Source organism: Scyliorhinus torazame, chromosome 19 (assembly GCF_047496885.1).
Source record: "Scyliorhinus torazame isolate Kashiwa2021f chromosome 19, sScyTor2.1, whole genome shotgun sequence".
Lineage (NCBI taxonomy): Eukaryota > Metazoa > Chordata > Chondrichthyes > Carcharhiniformes > Scyliorhinidae > Scyliorhinus > Scyliorhinus torazame.
In genome coordinates this window covers 80,905,199-80,925,648 of record NC_092725.1, presented here as the reverse complement: position 1 = coordinate 80,925,648, position 20,450 = coordinate 80,905,199, and the positions used below count along the sequence as shown (strand labels likewise).

The 20,450-nt window shown below is 44.9% G+C and overlaps 1 protein-coding gene across 6 annotated transcripts in view; it reads left to right on the top strand.

The window, feature by feature from the left end:
• The window catches only part of LOC140396252 (voltage-dependent calcium channel subunit alpha-2/delta-4-like), an 820,155-nt gene that overhangs the window by 364,883 nt on the left and 434,822 nt on the right, over positions 1–20,450 (top strand). For all 6 annotated transcript variants that reach the window (XM_072484603.1, XM_072484602.1, XM_072484604.1 and 3 more), the window contains 2 exons: positions 3,000–3,093; positions 3,864–3,959. In XM_072484603.1, coding sequence (XP_072340704.1) covers positions 3,000–3,093; positions 3,864–3,959 — 190 coding nt within the window. The remainder of the gene's footprint in view (positions 1–2,999; positions 3,094–3,863; positions 3,960–20,450) is intronic.

Genomic DNA, 20,450 nt, shown 5'->3' with positions numbered 1-20,450 from the left:
CTAGGTTGGAGGTACCTGCTACTGTAAGATCATTGGTGTTGGAGGTACCTGATACTGTAAGATCATTGGTGGAGCCTGTCTGCTGGTTCCGCCCAGAAAGGCGGAGTATAAGAGTCTGTGTTTCCCTAGCTGCCGCATTCTGTACCTGCGCTGCTGGGGGAAACATCTAGTTCAATAAAGCCTTCAATTGTCCTACAATCTCGCTTTGGGAGTTATTGATCGTGCACCATGGACTTTGGTTAAAAAAAGCAGACAGGCAAAGTATTTCTTAAATGATGGAAGTATTGATACTAAAAAGGATCAGGGTATCCTTGTTCATAAGTCACTAATGCTTGCATGCAGGTGCAGCAAGCAATTAAGAAGGAAAATGATTTGTTGGCCATCATTGCAAGGGAATTTGAATAGAAGAGTAAAAGTGTCTTGTTGCATTTGAACAGAGCATTGGTGAATCTGCAGCAGGAGTATTGTGTACAGTTTTTGTCTCCTTATCTAAGGGAGGATATTTTGCAATAGAAGAAGTGCAATGGAGGATCACCAGACTAATCCCTGGACTGTCATATAAGGAGAGATCAAGGGAACTAGGCCAGTATTGTCTATAGTTTCGAAGAATGACAGGTTATTTCATTGAAACTTACAGGGTGTGGGAGGATAGGTGTAGATTGTTGCTGATATTCTCTGGTCTTCGCACGGCGTGTTTCTAGTCGGCAGGAGGTGGCAGTATTTTGAAGTGTCAAAGACCTCGGCTATCACTTCCTCCGCCAGCTGTGGGTCTGTGTCTGTGGTTTGCTTACTAGACTGTGACCCAGAGCCTCGTCTAGAACATGAATCCACCAAGCTGAGGGTATATGCACTGGTGGGTGGTGAAGGTGAACCCCGTGATGGTGTATCCTCTAAGGTTTCTGAGGCATCTTCCTGAGAGGTGGTTGGAGATGGTCTCCCTTTTTGGCTTTTCCCTTTTCTTGCTGGTATCTGGAATAGAGAAAATAAAAAATAGTGATTGACTAAGCAAACTCCTTCATTAATTCAATGCCTCACTTTGTGGATGCAGCTGACAAATGCAAACTGGAGGCATCCTCGCTGGTTGCCTCCTGGTGGAGTTGCATCTTGCCTTCTGTGCAGGCACTGTCTCGTTCCTTCCTGGCTATCTTTGAAGCTTGCTGCTCATATGGGATGAAGACTCAAATGCCCGCCTCTGATCTGGGAACACTCACGCTTGTTGTTGCTATTCTTCCCCTGCAGAAGGGCAGAGGATTGGTTGTCATCCCAATGGTTACATGAGTATTTCAGGTTCATTCATGCCGATGGAATTGATTGAGAAATAAGTTCCCGTGCAACTGATTTACAATTGAGAGCACAAAGTGCAGTGCAGATGTCTCATCTGCTGGTGACTACTGAGACCCAAATTCCTATCTGACTACCCTATGCACTCGCACACTTAGATTGCCTGACGCCCTTATGTGTATCCATTTGCTGAGAGCGTAAGTCCATTTACCCTGGTGGAGAGAAGCAGATCGTTCATCCTTGTGCTGGGCATTTCTGTGGTGGGCTCCACTGGCGCTAACCTTTGCTGTGACCTTAACCAGGCTGCTGCCATCATATTGGAGGGCCTCCTTGCTCTCATCCTGGGAATATAGCACCTCCTGCCTTGCCTGGATGACCTGGGGAGGGGGGAGGAGGTGGAATTTTCCAGGAGGCTTCACTGAACCTTGGAGCCACAAGTTGCTTTGTTCTCTGGGTCATTAAGTTCAGCTGAACTGAAGTTCCTGGCGTGCAATGCATGAATGGCTTTCCGTGTGGTGATATCATGGTTGTCTTGCAATTCACAGACTGACCACTAGCAGCCTCATAAGTATATAAGTGAATGTAAAGTCTGGTGACCCCTCACACTGGCTGGAGGAAGTAAAGGAGAGAGCTTGCATGTGCATGAGTTTGCTGCTGTTCATCTGTTGCCTTGTATATAGTTTACCCCCAGCTAATGTTAATAAATCATTTGTAACTTTAACTACAAGTGTCTTAAGAACATTAAAGTCCAGGTGCCCTTAAAATATGATACCCAGGCTTTCCAACCCCTTGTTATGGGCAAGGGTTTAGAGAACCCCAAAGTGTATCATGGAGTTCACCTGACCCACAACTTTTACTAGATTGTGGTATGGGGAGCACACGGCCCACTCTACAGGTGTGGCACAGCAGAAATGGAAAAGTATTTTTTAAAGCTAAACAATGTTTATTCTATGAACTCAAGTTAACCTTTTTAAAACATACAGTGAACATCTTAGCAACCATTAATTCAAATACAACCCCAAAGACTACAACACTAAGGAAACCTTTAAGCTTTCCTTTTTAACATCCATACGACTTAAAAACAAAACTTTTATCAGAAGCACATCAAGTTAAAGTCACTACTGAAAACATTTATAATTCTGAATTCACCAAATGATCAAGAGATAGTCTTTTCATGGCAGCGAGATCAACAGTACACCTGCTCTGTCTGGCTTCAGCTCCCACACTGAAAACGAAACTAAAACACACCCTGTAGCCTGCTCAAAAACAAAAGTGAAAAGCTGACAGATAGCCCAGCTCCACCCACTCTCTGACATCACTGCAGTAGTAACACCCATTTCTTAAAGGTACTCTCACTACAGATATTTATATACACACCCATTTATAAATACCCATTTCTTAAAGATACTCTCACATGACACCCTTAAGGTTATTGTGTGGGGCTGGTGACTTCCTGCCTTCTCCCTCCATGAGATTCGGTGAGCTCCGCCTGGATGCACAGGTAGTCAGCAGAACAGCGCAAGATTGCGTGTGGTCAGCTGTCCTGCCCCCAACTGGAATCATTCTCACTTCCAACTTAGATTCCACAACAGAAGATTTAATCCCAAATTTCTATGTATTTTTGTTCGTCAGTCAACATAAAGTAATTTTCCTTTCCATGTTTCTATCTAAATCTGTCTTTCATCCCACTTATTCCCTAATATCTCGTTGCTGTGAAGGTGATGAGGAGTTGGTCCAGGAGGTGCTCTTCGATGCTGTCGTAACTGCTCCAATTGAAGCTTACTGGACAGCCATAGCCATGAACGTTTCTGAGTAAGTGTAACAGAAAATTCTATCAATAGTAAAGTATATTTTAAAATATCCTAATTATCAAAATATGACACAACTCTCCTGTAAATAAAAGTGAACAAATATTTAAAGAATGGATAGTTTTGGGGATTTTCTGTTTAATAAATAAGTCAGTTGTGTGTCCACTGCTATTCCATTAATTAATTATTTGTTACTTTGCACAATTTTCCATTAATTTAATTTTTAAATATTCTTTGACGGGATGTGGGTGTCATTGGCAAGGCCAGCATTTGTTCCCATCCTTAATTACCCTTGAGAAGGTGGCAATGAGCCGCTTTCTTGAATCGCTCCATCAGATGCAGATACACCCATAGTGTACCAGCTGCTAAGTTTATCCACTGCTCCATTAATCTATTGATTTACTGATTGCTACTTTTTGATCTGTTAGTGTGTCTAATATTCTGTAAGTCACTGATGCATTCTGTGGTATTAGTACCTATTCAGTTACTTGAATCATCTTGAATAATAAATGGTGTAAATTATGTAGAGAAAATCTTTAGCAGTGAAAAATAGTCATTGAATCTAGAAGGTTCTAATGATACCCTATCAGTGTAGACATCCATAATATTATTAGGCTTAGTCTAATTTAATAACTGTAACCATTGTCCCTTTGTTATCTAGCATATACCAATTCTCTGTGAGGTTCCTCTAGCCTCGTTATCCTAATGTTATGTACGGATTAGTGCATTGTTTTTTAACTTCATTTGAGATTTATTTATTTGACCCTTGTACAGAAATAATGAAGATGGTATTGAAATGGCTTTCCTGGGCACTCGTGCAGGTCTGATGCGAAACAGCCTCTTTGTGGGAAAGGAGAAGCGCTCAAACAAGTAGGTGCAGATCATTAAAATATGTTTTTTTCACCTTTCAACCCTTTCAGATTGCAGATATGACTTCATGATTTCCTAAAAACTGAACAAAATATATTTTGCAAGAATGTGGTAACTGATCAGTCAAGCTGTTCTGCTGAGCATGAAAGCAATTAATCAAGTATTCACAGCAGCTGTTGGTAATGCTGCCAACCTAACATTACATTGCGGGCGTTATTGGATTGGTTTTTACTGAAAAAGCTTTTCTGTATTTGCTATTTCTAGCAAAATAATAAAGGGATATTTAAAGAATACGTTTACCTTTTTATTACAATTTCCGAAGACAGGAAATTGTCTCTGTTAACATAGTTCAATACTGTGTATACTGGTGTAAAAGTTGACTTTTTGAGCCCAAATTTTGAGGCAGAAAATTGGGTGTCAATTTCTACACAGGCAATATTTTCGAGGGGTTGAAATCCATGTATATTCTTGGGTATGACAATGCAGTTCGGTGCTTGTTTCATGCCAGGACCGACGGAGTGTGAATGACCCGATTGGTGCCATTTTTGAGCAACCTGGAGACACTTTCCCATCCATAGCTCCTTTCATTCACTTCCTCCCTCTTGCTATTCCTCTCCTGGGCCATTCTCAACAAGCAAGAGGGTTGGAGAGGCAAGAGTTGGCCTGCAGGAGAGGCAACAAGCATGAGGGTCAGCGAGAGGGAGAGAGTCTGCCTGCGGGAGAGGTGGTGAGCTGGAGAATCAGTGAGAGGGAGAGAGTTGTCAGGTGGGAGAGGCGTTGAGTGGGTGGTGAGTAGAAAGCGTACACGTCAATGTTTTCAACAAATTTTCCCTTTTCTCATTGTATTTCCTCCTGGTATCCCTTCATGTTGTTCTTACTTACTATTCCATTTCAATTCTACCTGAGGCCCAGGGACACATGAAGTGCTCAGCTGCACTGTGGCGTCATGATGCTTTTTCCAAAAATAGTTCTTCTCTGTGGGAGAACTGCTATATTGCCTTCGCAGGTGGGCTGACAGCCTAGTCTTGCAACCTGCCACTTCTTTGACCAAATATCTGAGAATGCTGCTTGGGATGTATTCCCACTCCTCCTGAACACCACAAGGTGAAGAAGAGCTTACTTTTGAGTCCTCTATTCCACTCTGTCACCAGCTAATACTGGTTCAGTCCAGAAACAATTTCAGATCCTGTGTATGTCATATGATCCGAATTGAACTCCGGGCAGCTCCAACAGTCCAACAGTAGGCTAAAGGTATGTTGCCACAATGGCAGCAGTGGTCAGTAGATCCACACTTCCCTTCTTAGGACATTTCCTTCCAGTTATCACCTTGCTATAAATCAAGCCCGGTGATTTTGCAAGACAGCGGATGAACTGTGATACTGGTCATGGAAAGCAACAGGATTAATTAATTCGGAAGCAAAATACCGTAGATGCTGGAAAACCCAAGTAAAAATCAAAATTTCTGTAAATGCCCAGCAGACCAGGCCAGCATTTGTGGCGAGAGAACCAAATTTAATGGTCAGAATCTTCTGAGAGATGAGCGTGTGTAGGCCAGTGAAATCAGATGGTCTCCCAACCAGCTCAGGTGGGTGGAGACTCCTTTCTGGGCACTCCGTGGTCCATGGATGAACCTCCCAGATACAACGGTGGCAACAGAGCTGCCAATAGGTAATTACTATTCCATCCCAATCGCTGGGTCCTGCCTTCATGTATTAAAGGTGGGTGGTTAAGTCTGCATTTCTTGATTTAATTCTTGGCTGCAGAGCCCTTCCCGGATGCTGCTGGATGTTTTGAGGTCAGAGTGAGGTATTCATTTAATTACTGGCTGCTGTATTTAATTATTGTTTGAAGTTCTGCTTGCATCAATTTGTCATACTCAAATACAGCAACTACATTAATGGGTATGCATTTTTTATGCAAAGGATGAATATTTCCTTCACAGATGTGTACACGTTCTGTGTGCAGAATATTTATAATATACATACTTGTCTGCCCTTGGTTCAGAATATAATTGGTTTTCACTCCATACATTTCCAGGTCAATTGCCTCCTGCTCATTTCCTTTTCTTTTTAAACGCATTTTATTCAAACTTGTATCAAAGTAGGTTGCAGCAAATAAACACCCCGGGAAACATTGTTCCCAACAATCAACTATACAGTTTGTACAGATTTTTCTCCTTTTTCACCCCCCCTCCCCATCACCCACCCCCCTGCGACAAATAGCTCCTCAAACACGGTCACAAACATCCCCCACCTTTTCTCAAACTCCCCTGCTGAGCCCTTTAACTCATACTTTATCTTCTCTAACCACAGGAAGTCATACAGGTCACCCAACCATGCTGCTCGTGGCGATGCCGACCGCCACTCCAGCAAACTTTGTCGCCGTGCAATCAGAGAGGCGAAGGCCAAGACATCGGCCTTCCTCCTCTCCATGAGCTCCGGCTTCTCTGAAACCCCAAATATCGCCACCAAAGGGTCCAGGTCCACTCCCTCCTCCACTATCCTGGCGAAGACCGCGAACACTCCTGCCCAGAATCTTCCCAATTTTTCACAACCCCAAAACATGTGCGCATGATTCGCTGGCCCCCGCCCACACCTCTCACACTCATCTGCTGCCTCCTGAAAGAACCCACTCATTCTCATCCGAGTCATATGCATCCTATGCGCCACCTTAAACTGTATCAGGCTCATCCTTGCACAAGAGGAGGTCCCGTTTACCCTTCGCAGTGCCTCATTCCATACTCCTCAATTGATCGCCATTCCGAACTCCGCTTCCCATTTCTCCTTGACCTTCACCACCCGCTCGCCTCCCTGCTCCCCCAGCCACTTATATATATCCCCAATTCTTCCCTCCCCTTCCACATCCGGAAGCAGCAGTCGCTACAGCAGGGTGCATCCTGGAAATCTAGGGAACCCCTTCCAGACCTTTTGTGCAAAGTCCCTAACCTGTAGATACCTGAACTCACTCCCCCTCGGCAGCTCTACCCTCTCCCTTAGCTCCTCCAGACTGGCGAACCCTTCCGCCAAATATAAATCCCTCACCTTGACCAGCCCCACTTCCCTTCCACCTCCTGTATAAACTATCCCCCCCCCCGCCCCTTGCACCTTAAAATGCCTCCTCAGCTGATTCCATATCTTCGCTGTGGACTGCACCACTGGGCTCCCTGAATACCTACTCGGAGCCATTGGCAATGCTGCCGTCACCATAGCCCTCAAACTAGACCCCTTGCAAGATTCCTCCTCCATCCTAACCCACTCTACCCCTTATCCTTCCCACCACCGCTGCACCTTGTCCACATTCGCTGTCCAATAATAATGAAGCAAGTTTGTCAACGCCAACCCCCCCTGCTGCCTCTGCAGCAGGGTCCTCCCCACCCTCGGCACCTTCCCCGCTCATACAAAGTCAGAGATGATTGTGTCCACTTTCCGAAAAAAGGCCTTTGGTATAAAGATCGGGAGAGCCTGAAAGATAAACAAGAACCTCAGCAGAATATTCATTTTCACCACTTGGACCCTCCCCGCCAACGTTAAATGCAGGTATCCCACCTCTTAAGATCCTCCCTGGCCTCCTCCACCAGCTTCGTTAAGTTCCACTTATGGAGCCCCGTTCATTCCCTCGCTACCTGAATCCCCAAGTACCTAAACCTATCCCTCGCTACCGTAAATGACATCTCCCATAAATTAGCCGGCTATGCCAGCTCATTCACCGGGAATACCTCGCTTTTCCCTACATTCAGCTTGTATCCCAAGAGCCCTCCAAACCTCCCCAACTGGCCCATAATCCTTCCCATACCTGCCAACGGATCCGAAACATACAGCAAGAGGTCATCGGCATAGAGCGACACCCGATGCTCCCTCTGTCCCCTCATTATCCCCTGCCACTCTGCCGGCCCCCTGAGAGCCATCGCCAGTGGCTCTATGGCCAGTGCAAACAGCAGCGGTGACAGCGGGCACCCCTGCCTCGTACTCCTGTGTAAGTCAAAGCTTCGTGAGCTCATATCATTCGTCCTCACCCTCGCTCTTAGCGCCACATTCAGCAACTGCACCCATGCCACAAATCTTGGCCCAAACCCAAACATTCCCAAAACTTCGAACAAGTACCGCCACTCCACCTGATCAAATGCTTTCTCCGCATCAATGCACACCACCACCTCCAGTACCAGAGCTCTCGACGGATTCATCACCACATTCAACAGCTGTCTTATATTACTCGCGAGCTGCCTACCCTTCACGAAGCCTGGTTGATCTTCTGCAACCACCCCCGGGGCACAATCCTCCATCCTCCCCACCAACAACTTAGCCAATACTTTCACATCCATGTTCAATAGTGATATGGTCTATACGACCCACATTCCACCGGATCCTTCCCTTTTTGGGGGATTAGTGTGATCACTGCCTGCTTCATCGACTCCGGCAACTCCCCCTTCTCCATTGCTTCATTAAACGCCCCCAACAGATGTGGTGCCAGGTCCACCACAAATTCCTTATAAAATTCTGCCGGGTACCCATCCGGCCCAGGGGCCTTCCCTGACTTCATACCCCTGATACTATCCAGCACCTCCCTCAGACCCAGGGGCTCCTCCAATGCCTGCCTCTTTGCTTCCTCCACCTGGGGAAATTCCAGCTCGCCCAGAAACCACCCCATGTCCCCCTCCTCTCCTCATGGGTCTGCCTCATAAAGTCCCTGGTAATACTCTCTAAATGCCTCATTTATCTTCCCTGGCTCTGACACCACATCCCCAGCCCATATCTTCAATATTTCCCTGGACGCAGCCTGCCTCCGCAGCTGGTGCGCCAGCATGCAGCTCGCCTTTTCCCCATACTCGTATTGCACCCCTCTTGCCCTACGCAGTTGCCCTACTGCCCTCCCCGTTGTCAGCCTGTCAAATTGCCCCTGCAACTTGTTCCTCCTCGCCAATCCCTCCACGGTGGGCACCCTCGAATATTCCCTGTCCACCTCCACTATCTCGCTCACTAGACGGTCATATTCCGTCCTCCTTTCCTTATTCGCACAAACCGTAAACAAGATAATTTCTCTCCGGACCACTGCCTTCAGTGCTTCCCAAAAATGCCCGCCGACCCCTCTCCATTCTGATTGATCTCCACATAATCCCTAATCGCCAACCGCACCCAACAACCCCGAGTGAAACCTTCACCCCGGCCTCTGCTCTCGTCCCGTACTGAACAGAATATCCAGCCAGTGGGGTGCATGGTCCGAGATAACTATTCCCGCATACTCTGCCCCCTCCACCCCAAACAAAATCTCCCGACTCACTACAAAGTAATCAATCCTCAAATACACCTTATAGACGTGTGAAAAGAAGGAATACTCCCTTCCCCCTGGGTTCTGAAAGCGCCATGGATCCACCATACCCATCCTCTCCATAAACCCCGCCAGCTCCCTTGCCATTCGTACCCTACCCATCGACCTGGGGCTCGATCTATCCACCCTCGGCTCCAGGACACAGTTAAAATCTCCTCCCATGATCAACTACGTGGCCAAATCCGGGATTGCTGCCAGCAACCCCCTCATAAAACCCACATCATCCCAATTTGGGCACACACATTTATCAACACTACCGGTGCCCCTTCCAATACCCCACTCACAATCACAAAGAACAAAGAAAAATTACAACACAGGAACAGGCGCGTCGGCCCTCCAAGCCTGCGCCAATCCAGATCCTCTATCTAAAACTGTTGCCTATTTTCTAAGGATCTGTATCCCTCTGCTCCCTGCCCATTCATGTATCTGTCTAGATACATCTTAAATTACGCTATCGTGCCCGCCTCTACCATCTCTGCTGGCAATGCGTTCCAGGCACCCACCACCCTCTGCGTAAAGAACTTTCCACGCATATCTCCCTTAAACTGTCCCCCTCTCACCTTGAACTCATGACCCCTAGTAATTGAGTCCCCCACTCTGGGAAAAAGCTTCTTGCTATCCACCCTGTCTATACCTCTCATGATTTTGTAGATCTCAATGAGGTCCCCGCTCAACCTCCGTCTTTCTAATGAAAATGATCCTAATCTACTCAACCTCTCTTCATAGCTAGCGCCCTCCATACCAGGCAACATCCTGGTGAACCGCCTCTGCACCCTCTCCAAAGCATCCACATCCTTTTGGCAATGTGGCGACATATCTCCCACCTGGATCCCTCACCTCCTTCGCACTTACGAATCCCATTTTTTTGCTCAATTTCAAATCAAACCCCGAGTGAAAAACCTGCCCAACCCACCCCTTCCTTAACCTAACCTGGTCCTTCACACGGAGGTGTGTCTCCTGCAAAACGATAACCCCCGCTTTCAAGCTCGTGAGGTGCACGAACACCTGCCTCCTACTCATTTCCAGCCACGGAGGTTCTCCCACAGCTCGTCCAATCCAGAGATTTCTTCATGGTCTCTAACAGTGGTCCGTGCCAAATGAGTTGAGATAACTTTCAAGAATTAACCCTGAGCTACTGTGACTTTTGTCTCCAGTGCTGGATCTGGATATCTGTTCATAGAATTTACAATGCAGAAGGAGGCCGTTCGGCCCATCGCGCCTGCACCGGCCCTTTGAAAAAGCACCCTACCTAAGCCCACACCGCCACCCTATCCCCGTAACCCCACCCAACCTTTTTGGACACTCAGGCCAATTTAGCATTGCCAATCCACCTAACCTGCACATCTTTGGACAGTGGGAGAAAACTGGAGCACCTGGAGGAAACCCACACAGTCACAGGGAGAACGTGCAGACTCCGCGAAGACAGTGACAGAAGCTCGGATTCGAACATGGGACCCTGGAGCTGTGAAGCAACTGTGCTAACCACTATGTTACCGTGCTGCCCTTATATACAACTATATTTATTCATGCCAGATATTTTGCTGAAATATCACATTATAACTAGACTTTAGTGTTAAATGGAGAAAATGTTTTTAATGCTTTAAATTGGCCAGACCAGTTCCAACCCTTATGACTGAGAAGGCTGTGAATCTTTTGAATTCTCTATCCACGAGGGCTATGGATGCTTAAGTCACTGGGTATATTCAAGGCTGCGATTGATAAATTTTCAAGTTCAAGGGATAGGGGATGGGGTGGGGAAACAGAGTTGGGGTCAAAGATCAGCCATGATCTTATCGAATGGTGGAATAAACCCGAGGTACCATATGACCTACTTCAGTTCCTATTTCTTATGTTCTTAGTAATAATAGCATGTTTCTGGAGAATGGATATGAAAAGCTCCAGAATCAAATGACTGCAGGAATTATTTCCTGCTTGTGAAATGTAAAATGGATATGTTATCCAAAAAAAGAGAAATATATGAATATTGAAAGTTCCAATTTTTTTTGCTTTCAACCAGTTGTTTGATGCATGCAATGTCTCTGACATGCAGGGAAATAAACGATAATACCCCATTACCTTTCATCAATCCTTTTAACCCTGACTCTGCAAATTCTGAAGGAAGGCTCAGGATCGTTATAGGTTCTTTGCAAGCACACTGTCCTTGCTGATTCTTTATGGCATGACAAATGTTATTGTGAGCAAGAATCCCAGAGAGGGTTTCCACAAACTTCAAGGCGGCCAATCTATTTATTTTTTAGGTATGTAACTAATCAATTGAGCTCATTGTCTTGATTCCTTATCTCAAAACTGTCTTGGCTCTCTCATTTCACAATGTGGCGACAAAAATAGTTAACAGGCATGAATTACGCATCCTGCACCTCAATAAAAGCTAAACAGTGCAGTCAGCTAAATTATACCCTGACACATTAAACCCTAAATCATCCTGGGAATGAACAACTCTAACCCTTTCATTATTTCTCGCTACCATATAAACCCACAAGCCATTTATAAGTAAAAGGAAAGAAAAAATCTTAATAACATGAAATTAATCCAAATCCTCTCTCGGCATGTATCTGTGTGTATGATTAGGTTAACTTACAATGGGAAATATTCTGAAACTCCGCTCCCATTACATATTTATATTATTACAATGGCTCCACCTGCAGGAAAAATGATAAAAACTCAGAATCCTCAAAAAATACCAATGATTTGAGTGGGTGTTGAATTTTTCCTGAGGAATCATGGAAGCTCAGTGTTTCAACCTAAACCGGGATGTTAAAATATGCATTGATGTACATGTCTTGTGACTGCAATATGGCAAGGAACCTATTTCTGAAAATTGACTGTCAAGATTCTGTGTAGAAATCAAAAGAAATGAAATGAAAATCGCAAAAGTCATTGTATAAGAAGCACACAGAGACCAGGATAGACGGACCTTTATCGCAATATTCCCTTGCACATATTTTCTCATCCTGTCTCTGCTTGTTTCACATAAATTTGAATATATTCTCTCTCTTCATTTCTCACCTGGCATATATACACACACATACACACAAATTACAGGTTATTCAACAAATGGAACATTCTCCTTGCATACCTTGGATTGATAATTCCAGTTCAATTATATCTCTATTCTTGGTAATCAGCCTCTTAAAGGTGGCACAGCTCCATATATAAATAGATCTTTTTCCTCTCTATTTTATTATAAATTTCAAACACAAGGACTGAAAACAATAGCTTGATCTTCCCAATATTTAACAGGAGGAAATGTCTGCTCATCCAGTACTAGATGTCGGATAATTTAAGATAATTGGAGAAGTCGAGAGAGGTGGTGGTGAGGTGGAGCTGGGTGTGATTAGTAAATAATGCTGTGAAAACTAATGCTGCGCCTTCATGTGTGTGAGAACTAAGACGGAGCCACGATAGATCCTTGGGGGGTACCCGAGGTAATGGTGAAAGAGCTGGAGGAGGAACCATTTGAAGTGATTCTTTGGCTATGATAAGAAAAGAACCAAATGAGAGCAATCCACCCACCTGAACAACAATGGAGAGCCGTTGAAGGAGGATGGTGTGATCAACCACGTTGAAGGCTGCAGACTGGTAGAGAAGGACAAGGAGGAGAAATTTGCCTTGTCACAATCACATAGGATGTCATTCATGACTTTGATAATAGCCATTTCAGTACTGTAGGCAGAAGAAAGCCTGATTGTAAAGATTCAAACATGAAGTTCCAGGAAAAATGGGAACAGATTTCTGAGGCAACAACACTTTCAAGGACTTTAGAGAGGAAAGGGAGGTTGGAGATGAAATGGTGCTCTGCAAGGATGGGTCAATTATTTTTATTAGAGAGGGGTGGTGATGGCAGATTTAAAGGAGAAAGGGACAATACTTGAAGAGAGAGAACTATTTACAACATCGGCTGGCATTCGGGCCAGGAGGGGAAGTTGAGTGATTAGCAGTTTAGTGGGAACAGAAGATGGGCCTCATGGACAAGATTAATTCAAACAGGGCATGAGACGAGATAGGAGAGAAACTAGAAAAAATACTGTTCAGAGCAATAAAGGTAGCTGGACCAGGTGGACTGGAGACGGTGGGGAATGTGACAGAGGCAGCTAATTGGCTCAAATAAATTCACAAGCTCCTTGAACTTGTTGTTGGAGGTGAGGTGAGGGGAGAAGGGTTTAAGAAAATGGTTTGTTGCAAAAGAAAGAAGTTGGGTGTCATCTTTGTGTTCCAGGATGGTCCTAGAATAGTGAGTAGTTTTAGCAGCTGAGAACAAGATCTGATCATGTATTCAATGGTGGTGGTGGGTGTCCGCCATATCCGTTAAAATCTGCCTCCGTTGAACTTCAGGGAACAGACAAGGTGAGAGAAAGTAATGGAATTATTGGGAACAGGGATATCAAAAGTGGTGGTGAAGTTGAATAAATAAGTAGCTGCAGAAATCTTTTGATGAGCGGAGGGCTTGAGGATAGGTAGTTGAGATTTTGAAAGTCGAGTTGGAAGCAAATTTGTTTTTTTTCCAGGGACAGACACAGAAGGAGGTAGCGTTGGGTTGTGGAAGCGGGATGCTGGAGAATGCTACAAGGCAGTGATTGCATTAACACTGATCAATAGTATGGGGGTAGCAAGACCACGTGAGATTTTTAAAAATTCATTCACAGGATGTGGGCATCACTGGTTAGGTCAGCACTTATTGCCTATCCCTAGTTGCCCTTCAGAAGATGGTGGTGAGCTGTCTTTTTGAACCACTGTAGGCTCTGAGGCATAGGCATATCCACAGTGCTGTTAGGGAGAGAATTCTAGGATTTTGACCCAGTGACAGTGAAAGATTGGCGATATATTTCCAAGTCAGGATGGTGAGTGACTTGGAGGGGAACCTTCGGGTGGTGGAGTTCCCAGGTATCTGCTGCTCTTGTTCTTCTAGCTGGTAGTAGTCGCGGGATTGGAAGATAGTGCTGAAGGAACCTTGCTGAGTTCCTGCAGTGTATCTAAGAACATAAGAACTAGGAGCAGGAGTAGGCCATCTGGCCCCTCGAGCCTGCTCCGCCATTCAATGAGATCATGGCTGATCTTTTGTGGACTCAGCTCCACTATCCGGCCCGAACACCATAACCCTTAATCCCTTTTTTCTTCAAAAAACTATCTATCTTTATCTTAAAACATTTAATGAAGGAGCCTCAACTGCTTCACTGGGCAAGGAATTCCATAGATTCACAACCTTTTGGGTGAAGAAATTCCTCCTAAACTCAGTCCTAAATCTACTTCCCCTTATTTTGAGACTATGCCCCCTAGTTCTGCTTTCACCCACCAGTGGAAACAACCTGCCCGCATCTATCCTATCTATTCCCTTCATAATTTTATATATTTCTATAAGATCCCCCCCTCATCCTTCTAAATTCCAATGAGTACAGTCCCAGTCTGCTCAACCTCTCCTCGTAATCCAACCCCTTCAGCTCTGGGATTAACCTAGTGAATCTCCTCTGCACACCCTCCAGTGCCAGTACGTCCTTTCTCAAGTAAGGAGACCAAAACTGAACACAATACTCCAGGTGTGGCCTCACTAACATCTTATACAATTGCAGCATAACCTCCCTAGTCTTAAACTCCATCCCTCTAGCAATGAAGGACAAAATTCCATTTGCCTTCTCAATCACCTGTTGTACCTGTAAACTCAGGTGCGACTCATGCACTAGCACATCCAGGTCTCTCTGCACAGCAGCATGTTTTAATATTTTATCATTTAAATAATAATCCCTTTTCTTGTTATTCCTACCAAAATGGATAACCTCACATTTGTCAACATTGTATTCCATCTGCCAGACCCTAGCCCATTCACTTAACCTATCCAAACCCTTCTGCAGACTTCCAGTATCCTCTGCACTTTTTGCTTTGCCACTCATCTTAGTGTCGTCTGAAAACTTGGATACATTGCCCTTGGTCCCCAACTCCAAATCATCGATGTAAATTGTGAATAATTGTGGGCCCAACACTGATCCCTGAGGGACACCACTAGCTACTGATTGCCAACCAGAGAAACACCCATTAATCCCCACTCTGTTTTCTATTAATTAACCAATCCTCTATCCATGCTACTACTTTACCCTTAATGCCTTTATCTTATGCAGCAACCTTTTGTGTGGCACCTTGTCAAAGGCTTTCTGGAAATCCAGATTTGCCACATCCATTGGCTCCCCATTATCTACTGCACTGGTAATGTCCTCAAAAAATTTCACTAAATTATTTAGGCACGAACCTGCCCTTTAAGAACCCATGCTGCGTCTGCCCAATGGGACAATTTCCATCCAGATGCCTCGCTATTTCTTCCGTGATGATAGATTCCAGCATCTTCCCTACTACCGAAGTTAAGCTCACTGGCCTATAATTACCCGCTTTCTGCCTACCTCCTTTTTTAAACAGTTGTGTCACGTTTGCTAATTTCCAATCCACCGGGACCACCCCAGATTCTAGTGAATTTTGGTAAATTATCACGAGTGCATTTGCAATTTCCCTAGCCATCTCTTTTAGCACTCTGGGATGCATTCCATCAGGGCCAGGCGACTTGTCTACCTTTAGCCCCATTAGCTTGCCCATCACTACCTCCTTAGTGATAACAATCCTCTCAAGGTCCTCACCTGTCATAGCCTCATTTCTATCAGTCACTGGCATGTTATTTGTGTCTTCCACTGTGAAGACCGACCCAAAAAACCTGTTCAGTTCCTCAGCCATTTCCACATCTCCCATTATTAAATCTCCCTTCTCATCCTCTAAAGGACCAATATTTACCTTAGCCACTCTTTTTTGTTTAATATATTTGTAGAAACTTTTACTATGTTTTTATATTCTGAGCAAGTTTACTCTCATAATCTATCTTACTCTTCTTTATAGCTTTTTTAGTAGCTTTCTGTTGCCCCCTAAAGATTTCCCAGTCCTCTAGTCTCCCACTAATCTTTGCCATTTTGTATGCTTTTTCATTCAATTTGATACTCTCCCTTATTTCCTTAGATATCCATGGTCGATTTTCCCTCTTTCTACCGCCCTTCCTTTTTGTTGGTATAAACCTTTGCTGAGCACTGTGCAAATTGCTTGGAAGGTTCTCCACTGTTCCTCAACTGTTTCACCATAAAGTCTTTGCTCCAAGTCTACCTTAGCTAGTTCTTCTTTCATCCCATTGTAATCTCCTTTGTTTAAGCACAAAACACTAGTATTTGATTTTACCTTCTCACCCTCCATCTGTATTTTAAATTCCACCATATTGTGATTGTTCCTTCCAAGAGGATCCCTAACTATGAGATCATGAATCAATCCTGTCTCATCACACAGGACCAGATCTAGGTTCCATTACATACTGTCCTAGGAAACTATCGCGGATACATTCTATAAACTCCTCCTCAAGGCTGCCTTGACCGACCTGGTTAAACCAATCGACATGTAGATTAAAATCCCCCATGATAACTGCTGTACCATTTCTACATGAATCTGTTATTTCTTTGTTTATTGCCTGCCCCACCATAATGTTACTATTTGGTGGCCGATAGACTACTCCTATCAGTGACTTTTTCGCCTTACTATTCCTGATTTCCACCCAAATGGATTCAACCTTATCCTCCATAGCACCGATGTCATCCCTATTGCCCAGATGGCATCCTTAAATAACAGAGCTACACCACTTCCTTTACCATCCACTCTGTCCTTCCGAATAGTTTGATACCCTCGGATATTTAACTCCCAGTCGTGACCATCCTTTAACCATGTTTCAGTAATGGCCACTAAATCATAGTCATTCATGATGATTTGCACCATCAACTCATTTACCTTATTCCAAATACTATGAGCATTCATGTAAAGTACACTTATGTTGGCCTTTTTACCTGTGTTTTGAATCTTAACACCTCGATCAGTAACCTCTCCTAAGTTATATTTCCTCTTAACTTTTCTCCTAATTTTCCTTGTTGTTGAACCCATATCTTCATGTCACAACCTGCCGCGTCGCTTACCATTAATGTTTTTACTTCCCGTTGTATTCCTTTCAGTATTACTGGGCCTATTCACTGAGCTCCCCTCAGTCACTGTACCTTGTACTGTCGTCCTTTTTGATTTTTGACTATGGCTTCTCTGCCTTACACATTCCCGCTTACTGCCTTTTGTTTCTGTTCCTGTTTCACTACCTTCCAACTTCCTGCATTGGTTCCCATCACCCTGCCACATTAATTTAAACTCTCCCCAACAGCTCTAGCACATCAGTTCCAGCCCTGCCCAGGTGCAGACCGTCCGATTTGTACTGGTCCCACCTCCCCCAGAACCGGTTCCAATGCCCCAGGAATTTGAATCCCTCCCTCTTGCACCATTTCTCGAGCCACGCATTCATCCTATCTATCCTGACATTCCTACTCTGACTAGCTCGTGGCACTGGTAGCAATCCTGAGATTACTACCTTTGAGGTCCTACTTTTTAGTTTAACTCCTAACTCCCTGAATTCAGCTTGTAGGACCTCGTCCCGTTTTTTACCTATATTGTTGGTGCCTATGTGCACCACGACAGCTGGCTGTTCACCCTCCCCCCCAGAATGTCCTGCAGCCGCTCTGAGACATCCTTGACCCTTGCATCAGGGAAGCAACATACCATCCTGGAATCTCGATTGCGTCCGCAGAACCGCCTGTCTATTCCCTTTATGATTGAGTCCCCTATTACTATAGCCCTGCTATTCTTCTTCCTGCCCAGATGTGCAGCAGAGCCAGCCACGGTGCCATGAACCTGGCTGCTGCTGCCTTCCCCTGGTGAGCCATCTCCCTCAACGGTATCCAAAGCGGTATATCTGTTTTGCAGGGAGATGACCACAGGGGACACCTGCACTGCCTTCCTACTCTTGCTCTGTCTTTTGGTCACCCATTTTCTATCTCCCTCAGTAACTTTCACCTGTGGCGTGACCAACTCGCTAAACGTGCTAGCCATGACGTCCTCAGCATCGTGGATGCTCCAAAGTGAGTCCATCCGCAGCTCCAGAGCCGTCAAGCGGTCTAACAGGAGCTGCAACTGGACACACTTCTTGCACGTGAAGGAGCCAGGGACAGTGGACGTGTCCCTGAGCTCCCACATCGCACACGAGGAGCATGACGCGGGCCTGGGATCCCCTGCAATTTCTTAAACCTTAGGTAAACTTATACAACTACAAATCCAAAAAACAAAAGAAAAAATAAATAAATTAGACAATGAAAAGAAAAACTACTTACCAGTCACTTACCAGGGATAATAAAACACCTCCTCCCCCACAAGCTTCGAATTCCCACCTAGATTCAAATTCACAAACTCACTCTTGGTTGTGTCTCACTCTGGCTGTGTCTTCTCTGGCTCACTGGGAGAACTCACCCCTTCTTGTAGATGGTTCACATGGCTGCCTGTTCGGCATTGGTGGAAGGATTCAATGTTTGTGGAAGGGGTAAAAATCAAATGGGCTGCTTTGTCCTAGATGGAACTTTGTGAGTATTGTTGGATCTGTACTCATCCCGGCAAGTTGAGAGTATTCCATTACACCCTGACTTGTGCCTTGTAGATAATGGACAGGCTTTGGGGAGTAAGGGGGTGAGTTACTCACTGCAGGATTCCTAATGTTTGACCTGTTCTGGTAGCCGCAGTATTTAAATGGCTAGTCCATTTCAGTTTCTAATCAATGGTGACCCCCAGAATGTTGATATTGGGGGATTAAACAAAGGTAATGCCATTGAATGTCAAGAAATTATGGTTAGATCCTCTCTTGTTGGAGATGGTCATTGTCTGTCCAAGGGTCCTACCTGTTGATTCCCTTTCTTTATTTTTGCTGTTATCATTTTGATCCATAGATGCTTAATAGACATATATCTTAAGTCGAGCAGGGGAAATGTGGAACTTGAAAGTTACAGCAGAGAACACCCTGTTAGCTTTGGATAGACTTTTCAACACCTGAGAGATGGGTGGGACTTGGTTCGATTGGTTGTCTAGTGGCCAATGAAAATGCCGTATTCTGCCCAGTAACAGGTGGTGATTGGATCCTGCCTGAGTGGGGTGATTTCCAGAGACCAAAGGAAAGCAGAGTTGAGACCTGGACACACAGAGAAAAGGATCTGCTCTCTCTCCCTCGTGTTTTCTCCAGAAATGCTGTAAGCTGCTGTATTTCTGAAACTGCAGAGACCTGAATGAATCTACAGTGAAAACTATTACAGAGTGGAAAGCAGAAATCTTGACCTGAAAGCCTGCTTAAGGGCAGCGTGCTGGAAACAACCATCTGAAACAAAAACTCCTATCTTTTACTTTTACTTATTTTTTTAACACCCCTCTCATCTCCTCTGTGTTTGTCTGTCTTGTGTATGTGTGTGGATAGAGGGCGGGGCAAGGAAAAATGTGGGATTAGGAATCAGACAATAGTTAACCAATTGTATTTTGCTGCCTATTTCATTCTAGTTCTTGTTATAAATTAAAAGCAATTGTGTTTAAATTTACAAACTTGGTGACTGTAAATATTGTGCAGCCAAGGGCCAAAGGCATGGGTATTTGTTAAATCAATTGCGTTGTGACTCCAGGTCAATGGTGAACTGTAATTGACATGCACTAGCCCTGGGTATCACAACTCCTGGCACTTGTATGGCATGAATGCTACTTGCCATTGCCAGCCCAAGCCTGAATATTTTCCAGATCTTGCTGAATTTGGACATAGACTGCATCAGTATCTGAGGAGTCGCGAATGGTGCTGAACATTGGGCAGTTGTCACAAACCATGCTGATGGTAGCTGGAATTCTCCGTCAGGATTCACTTTTCCCATTGGCAGAGCACCCCTGCCATCAGGTTTTGCGGCGGTGTGGATGGTTTCAATGAGAAATCCCATTGACAAGCGGCAGGAGGATAGAATCCCGCCACAAACAAATGCTGCGTGGTCGAGAAACACGCGGCTAGGGGACCGGCGAATCCCACCCAGTATCTGCAAGGATATCACAACTTGAAATACTGTTTTGTGAGGGTGTGTAGTTTTGTTTTTGGAATGGTGTGAACCACAGTGAGAATAACCAGCCCAGTCGATTTATCGTCTCATCCGAAAGATGGCACCTCAGAGACCGCAGCACTCCCTCAGAACTGCACTGGAATGTCAGTCTTGTTCAAGGCTTGGAGTGGGATTTAAACCTCAGAAGTGAGAGCACTAC